This window comes from Trichomycterus rosablanca, chromosome 1 (genome assembly GCF_030014385.1).
Source record: "Trichomycterus rosablanca isolate fTriRos1 chromosome 1, fTriRos1.hap1, whole genome shotgun sequence".
Classification (NCBI taxonomy): Eukaryota; Metazoa; Chordata; class Actinopteri; order Siluriformes; family Trichomycteridae; genus Trichomycterus; species Trichomycterus rosablanca.
Window position 1 is genome coordinate 65121957 of NC_085988.1, and position 7881 is coordinate 65129837.

The 7881-nt window shown below is 39.7% G+C and overlaps 1 protein-coding gene across 2 annotated transcripts in view; it reads left to right on the forward strand.

Moving 5' to 3' along the window:
• Positions 1–6150, forward strand: part of scube1 (signal peptide, CUB domain, EGF-like 1) — a 129364-nt gene extending 123214 nt beyond the window's left edge. For both annotated transcript variants that reach the window (XM_063005349.1, XM_063005356.1), the window contains 6 exons: positions 511–678; positions 1479–1640; positions 3260–3457; positions 3607–3759; positions 3869–3948; positions 5493–6150. In XM_063005349.1, the coding sequence (XP_062861419.1) occupies positions 511–678; positions 1479–1640; positions 3260–3457; positions 3607–3759; positions 3869–3948; positions 5493–5645 (914 nt within the window). In that variant the 3' untranslated portion in view covers positions 5646–6150. The remainder of the gene's footprint in view (positions 1–510; positions 679–1478; positions 1641–3259; positions 3458–3606; positions 3760–3868; positions 3949–5492) is intronic.
• The last annotated feature ends 1731 nt before the right edge of the window (positions 6151–7881 follow it).

The window sequence follows — 7881 nt, forward strand, 5'->3', positions numbered from 1 at the left end:
CTGAAGTGAATTTTTGATTCTTGGGGCAAATACGCCAGGCCCGTCATATCTAGCAGGAGAAGCATTGTTGGCACAGCAGTCTTGACTTCAACCTCAGTCTTCAACCTCGGGTGGGTAAACAGGTTTCTGTCAGAACCACCTCGGGGTAAAACAACAGAAAATAGAGTTAAAATGTGAAATCGTTAAGAGTAAAATGACAGTTTTGCAGAGAGTAGCATGAGACTCCTGCACCCCTAATTATTACAGCATAACTAAAAGGGAGAGCGAGCAGGTAACAAGGTCTTTCACAGGACATCAGAGCCCACCTCCCCCACCATCATCAAACCTGAGTGATTGGACAAGAGAGGCAGAATGACAGCAACCCAACATCTCTGATCACCACAAGTTTCTATGACCTAGAACCCCCAAGCTCTGCGCTGAGCTATTTGTCTTATTACCTTTTTAAGCAGTCACGTTTGACTTACTGAAAAAATACAGGTAACAAATTTTCATTTCACTTTTTGATTGTAGGTCAGTGTCCTGCTGGTCAGTTCTCAGCAGATGGTTTTCACCCATGTCAACCGTGCCCAATAGGCACATTCCAGCCGGAGCCTGGCCGTGTACTTTGCTTCCCCTGTGGAGGAGGAATCATGACCAAACACAGCGGAAGCATGTCTTTTAGAGATTGTGAGGCCAAAGGTAACTAACAAACCAGCATCAAACGCATATGACCTTATACACCGATCAGCCATAACATTAAAACCACCTCCTTGTTTCTACACTCACTGCAGTGACAATGACATGGTGGTGGTGTGTTAGTGTGTGTTGTGCTGGTATGAGTGGATCAGATACAGCAGCGCTGCTGGAGTTTTAAAATACTGTGTCCACTCACTGTCCACTCTATTAGACACTCCTACCTAGTTGTTCCACCTTGTAGATGTAAAGTCAGAGACGATCGCTCATCTATTGCTGCTGTTTGAGTTGGTCATCTTCTAGACCTTCATCAGTGGTCACAGGACGTTAGCTGGATATTTTTGGTTGGTGGACTATTCTCAGTCCAGCAGTGACAGTGAGGTGTTTTAAAACTCCATCAGCACTGCTGTGTCTGATCCACTCATACCAGCACAACACACACTAACACACCACCACCATGTCAGTGTCACTACAGTGTTGAGAATGATCCACCACCTAAATAATACCTGCTCTGTGGTGGTCCTGTGGGGGTCCTGACCATTGAAGAACAGGGTGAAAGCAGGCTAAAAAAGTATGTAGAGAAACAGATGGACTACAGTCAGTAATTGTAGAACCACAAAGTGCTTCTATACGGTAAGTGGAGCTGATAAAATGGACAGTGAGTGTAGAAACAAGGAGGTGGTTTTATTGTTATGGCTGATCGGTGTATATTACTAATACAATTTTAACATTGCTTTAACATTGCTTTATTCTTGCCCTCTCTAATGGTCTTTATCTCTGTTCTTCTATCTGTGTGTGCTGAGTAGTGCACTGTGCTTCAGGACACTACTACAACTCCAGCACACACCGCTGTATCCGATGTCCTGTTGGCACCTATCAATCTGAGTTTGGGCAGAATTATTGCATCACCTGTCCAGGAAACACCACCACAGACTTTGATGGAGCTACAAATGTCAGTCAGTGCAAAAGTAAGACAATGTCATTTTAAATAGTTTAACAAATTAAAGGGATTTGAACATGTTAGTGGTGCATGAAGTGTTGTAAAAAAGTAACTACCCCCTGTCAAATGGCTGTTATTTCATATTTGTTACCCTGAATGATTTCATGATATTACAGGAAGGGAACCTAAGTAAAAACACAACACATTTTGTAAAACATAATTGAATATATTTAAGCACCCACAAAGTAATCCAATTACCCGACTGTAATTCTCCTCCACTGCTGCAGACCCCCACTCATGACCTTTAAGGGTCACAATTATAACATGCCCGCCTCTGACATGTGTGCAGTACCGACCTCATCTTTTCACCTGCACAAGGTGGGTTCATACTGTATAAGGATTTGTTTCATTATGCAGGTGTCATCAATCAGCCAGCAGAGGCTGCAATTGCAGCAGTTATGAGGAAACCCTGTTCAACCATTGTCTTGCCCCTTTACAGACACACAGCCAATCGTGTATCTGTGCAAGCTCCTGGCTGGTTGCTAGCACAGCTGAGATTCAAATTTAACAACTCGAGATCTCAGCACTGGTGTGTGTTTAAGCCCTCTTAACTTAGTAACTTAACAGCAAGTCTTTTATAGAACAGTTGCATAGAAAAAGCCCTTTAAATTTCAGCAACCATTACACTCCTGTTTTGCAACATTGTATCCACTTAACCAATGTAACCATCTGAGATACTTTTTGTGATATTAAGGGAAACAATGGCAACATTAGGGCACCTTTTTAAACCAAGAAACACTGAGAAAAACAGGCTGGGGTTTGCAACACACTGAGGAACAGTGCATACAATCTGCCTGTTTTCCCACTTTGTGACGTACCTTCTCGCCCTACCTGGAGCATTTGACTATAACGTGCCATTCATTCTACATCTACATGTCCTGGGAGTTCACTGCAATTAGTGCCACTGCTGTGTACATCTCACCTAAACACTTTAATGGTCTCACCATAATGTTTAAAATAATGTTTAAAAAATTTTTCTTTGCATTTCTTAGTTTTTTGGAACCTGGCATTGTCTTGCTGAAATAACCATGGAGTTCATGGAAGAAGCAAATTTCTTTCTAAAATTTCAATATATGCCACCACATGAGTGGTAACGTCACACACAAGTCTCCCATTCGGACAATGAATAGTGCAAGCTGACAATATTGTTTCCTGTGTCTGCAGATCAGCTAGTTAAGGAAGCTAGAGTTAATGAAGCATCACATAATTGAAATTCAATAATTTCTTACAATTTTGAGAAGGTGCCAGTTTTCCCAGTGTTCCCAGTGTACCCTTGCTTGCAAAGACCCTTTAGTGGATCATTTTTCATACCCAGTCATGATACCCTTACCTGTTACCAGTTCTCAATTAATCATTCTATAAACTTTAACTGTTATTTATATCTTAACTTTTTTAAGTGTGTTGTAATCATCAAATTGAAAATTGCTTGTATTTACAATATACAATTAAGACAATTTAGACAATGTCCCAACTTTTCTGGAGATAGAGTTTTTCAGGTTAAGATAAATACATAATGAAGTACAGTAAATGTAACAGATTTTATTTACATAAAGTATTAATTTTACTGAATTATTATGTCTAATGTAGACCACGTGTGTGGAGGAGAGCTGGGAGATTTTATGGGTTATATTGAGTCCCCCAACTATCCTGGTGATTACCCATCTAATGTAGACTGTGTGTGGACTATCAATCCTCCAAACAAGAGGCGGATCCTTATCGTGGTGCCTGAAATTTTCCTTCCTATTGAGGATGAGTGTGGGGATGTTCTTGTCATGAGAAAGAGTGGTATGTCTATTGAATTATATTTGCATTTATCATTTTTCATGCTTCAGATTTTGCTTTCAGTCATTTAGCTTTGCACATTATGAAAACAAGTAAGCTTCTTCAGCCACTCTCCAGCCAATTTTGTTTTACATTTTCTTTCTGTTCCATAGCCCAGCCGACATCCATAACAACATATGAGACATGTCAGACTTATGAGCGACCAATTGCTTTCACTTCCCGCTCTCGCAAACTCTGGATCCAGTTCAAGTCCAATGAGGGCAACAGCGGCAAGGGCTTTCAAGTGCCCTACGTCACCTACGACGGTCAGACATCTCATCTTCTTAAACATTACACAGTATCTGTCAATGTATTTTCTAAAATACTTTATATATGAGCTGTCATTTAAGAAGTGCATCTTTTATACTGTGGCAGAGGATTACCAGCAGCTCATAGAGGATATTGTTCGGGATGGACGACTCTACGCGTCAGAGAATCACCAGGAGATATTAAAAGTAAGAATTTTAATTTTATTCTGTAATCAGAAAATGGTTAGTCAAAAGTTCATCTCTTTTACTTCATTTACCACATTTACGCTGGCTTGTAAAGCCATCAACATTTTTCTTTTCACAAGTGGATTCTTACAAGGAGCCCAAACACTTGAAAATTATTCAAAGAAGTGAACTGTTTAGAATTTGGGGAGAATGCCCTCTGGTGGCTCGGTGATGCAATAGCAGGTGGAGTGAGAGGTTGTTTGAGCCAAGATGTTCTCTGTTTATTATTGTTAATGCAATGTATAAAAAGTATGCCAGTTTTACATTTTAAGCCATTAAGTACAATGACCAGCACAGGTCTGTATAAAAAACTAATGAGCACAACATCATCCAACAATGAGACAACATCAATAAGTTTAGGTTCTCTAAAAAGGTGTCTTAGTAATGTTTACTTTAGCAGTTAAGACCAACTAAGGCAACTGGCTTTAGGACTGTTCCTTTAGATGTGTATAATTAATTAGGCTAAAAGAAAAGTTGAATGTACTACAGGTCTTGAGATACTACTACAACCCCAAATCAGAAAAAGTTGAGACAGCATGGAAAATGTAAATAATAAAAAAACACAGAGTTTCTTACATTAACTTTGACTTTTATTTGATTGCAGACAGGATGAACCTGAGATATTTCATTTGTCTGGTCAACTTCATTTCATTTATTAATAAACATTCGTTCCTACATCACAGAAGTGTAAATGACCTCCGAGCCCAGAGAAGTCGACGCCGCTTCTGGACGTGGTTAACATAAGGCTTCTTTTTTGCACAGTAAAGTTTCAAATGGCATTTGTGCATGTAACTCTGTATTGTAGTGCTTGACAAAGGTTTGCCAAAGTAATCCCTCACCCATGTGGTTATATCAGCTATTGTTGAGTGGTGGTTCTTGATGCAGTGCCGTCTGAGAGATCCAAGATCACGGGCGTTCAGCTTAAGCCTTAAGCCTTGGCCTTTACACACTGAAATTCCTCCTGATTCCTTAAATCATTTAATGATTTTATGTACTGTAGAAGGAAAAATATGCAAATCCCTTCCTATCTTTTTTTGAGGTACATTGTTTTTAAACATTTCAATCATTTTCTCACACATTTGTTGACAAACTGGAGATCCTCTGATCATCTCTGCTCATCAAAGACTCTGGATGCTGCTTTTGTACCAAACCATGATCACCTGTTTACATCAGCTGTTTGGAATCACATCATTATTTAGTTTTTTCACCTCATTACTATTCCTAAATTGCCCCCGTCCCAACTTATTTTGGAATGTGTTGCAGGCCTGAAATGCAGGAATGAAGGTGTATTAATAAATGAAATGAAGTTGAGCAAAACACGAAATGTCTTGGGTTCATCTTGTCTGCAATCAACTAAAATTATTTTATTTGCATTTTCCATGTGGTCCCAACTTTTTCTGATTTGGGGTTCTAAAATAGTGGTTAGAAGTTAAAGTTTTCACATACAAATCTAATCATTTGTTTTGGATTTTGTTTTTCTTTGTCCTCCTTTCTCTTTTTTTCAGGATAAGAAGCTTATTAAGGCTCTGTTTGATGTCCTGGCTCACCCTCATAACTATTTCAAGTACACAGTTCAGGAATCCAAAGAGATGTTCCCCCGTTCCTTCATCAGGCTGCTACGCTCCAAAGTCACAAGGTTTCTACGGCCTTACAAATAGAAACCTTTTCCCCCTCACTCGACTCTTTTCTCATTTCTTTTAATATGCCTTTCTTCATATTCCTAAAACACTCGACTGCTTTTCTCTCTTTCTCTGTCCCTCTGGAAGGTTTAAATTGCTAGCTAAATCCCAGAATGCCTCGCTTCTATATAAAGTGGAGGTCTGGTTTTCCTCCTACCTCTCATCTGGACTCCTGCTTTTTTCCATTTTTTATTTCTGTAATTCTCTGTTACTTTTTTTTATGCTTCGTTTTGACATGCAAAGACCCACTTTCTGGAAGTTGAATATCTATATGTTTGTATATGTATGTATGTATGTATGTTTGTATGTATATGCATATGTGTGTTAGTGCAAGCCTGTGTAATGCAGGTGTACTGTACATTTATTCACACACAGATATAAGGTATATTATTTTTTTAAAAATGTCATGCCCCAGACATGCACAAAATTGCTTTATTGAAATGACTGGTGTGCACTTAAAGATTTATTTTACTAAAACATTATTTTCAGTTTCACAATCCTGTTCTAAATGTGGATTAAAGGTACAATAGCATTTAAAACAGCAAAATAGAAACATATAAAACAATATATTGAACTACCTGCCGGTAACAAATGGTTACTATAGAGTTACAGTACATGTATGTTTTGTATTTGGAAATTTATTTGCACTTGAATTTTATATTGTAAACTTTAAAAAGTTTCAGTTCTCCTGATGTTTGTGTTGTACAGAAATGTTTTATGCTGGTTGTGGAAATAAGAGCTGTCTTTTTTTTTCTTCTCTCTTTGTTGGAGTGAAAAATATATTTCATCTCTACTGAATATCTGGTTACTAAAACATGTACAAGCTATATTGTATTTTTCTTTGCACAAATTGCTTTATACATGTCAGCCCTCCATATACACCGACTAGGCATAACATTATGACCACTGACAGGTGAAGTGAAAAACACTGATTATCTCTTCATCACGGCACCTGTTAGTGGGTGAGATATATTAGGCAGCAAGTGAACATTTTATCGTCAAAGTTGATGTGTTAGAAAATGGGCAAGCCTAAGGATTTGAGCGAGTTTGACAAGGGCCAAATTGTGATGGCTAGACGACTGGGTCACAGCATCTTCAAAACTGCAGGTGTCGTGGGGAGTTCATGGTCAGTATCTATCAAAAGTGGTCCAAGGAAGGAACAGCGGTAAACCGGCGACAGGGTCATGGGTGGCCAAGGCTCACTGATACACATGGGGAGCAAAGGCTGGCTCGTGTGGTCCGATCCAAAAGATGAGCTAATGTAGCTCATATTGCTGAAGAAGTTAATGCTGGTTCTGATAGAAAGGTTTTGTTGCATATGGGACTGCATAGCTGCAGACCAGTCAGAGTACCCATGCTGACCCCTGTCCACCGCCGAAAGCACCAACAGTGGACATGTGAGTATTGGAACTGGACCACGGAGCAATGGAAGAAGGTGACCTGGTCTGATGAATCACGTTTTCTTTTACATCACGTGGATGGCCAGGTGCGTGTGCGTCGCTTACCTGGGGAACACATAGCACCAGGATGCACTATGGGAAGAAAGGAAGCAAGCATAGGCAGTGTGATGCTTCGGGCAACTATCTGCTGGAAAACCTTGGGTCCTTCCATCCATGTGGATGTTACTTTGACACGTACCACCTACCTAAGCACTGTTGCAGACCATGTACACCCTTTCATGGAAACGGTATTCCCTGATGGCTATGACCTCGTTCAGCAAGATAATGTGCCCTGCCACAAAGCAAAAATGGTTCAGGAATGGTTTGAGTAGCACAACAACAAGTTTGAGGTGTTGACTTGGCCTCTAAATTCCCCAGATCTCAATCCAATCAAGCATCTGTGGGATGTGCTGGACAAACAAGTCCGATCCATGGAGGCCCCACCTCACAGCTTACAGAAGTTAAAGGATCTGCTGCTAACATCTTGGTGCCAGATACCACAGCACACCTTCAGGGGTCTAGTGGAATCCATTCCTTGACGGGTCAGGGCTGTTTTGGCAGCAAAAGGGGGACCAACACAATATTAGGAAGGTGGTCATAATGTTATGCCTGATCGGTGTATGTGTACATATGATTGAAAAATTAGCCAATCAATAAAACTCAATTAAATCATATATGGACAGATATAAGACAAAACAATATTAGAACAAAATCTTTTATATATTTTAGTTAAATATTTTAGTTGATTAAGCAGTCTGCTTCTAAATTATTGGCAT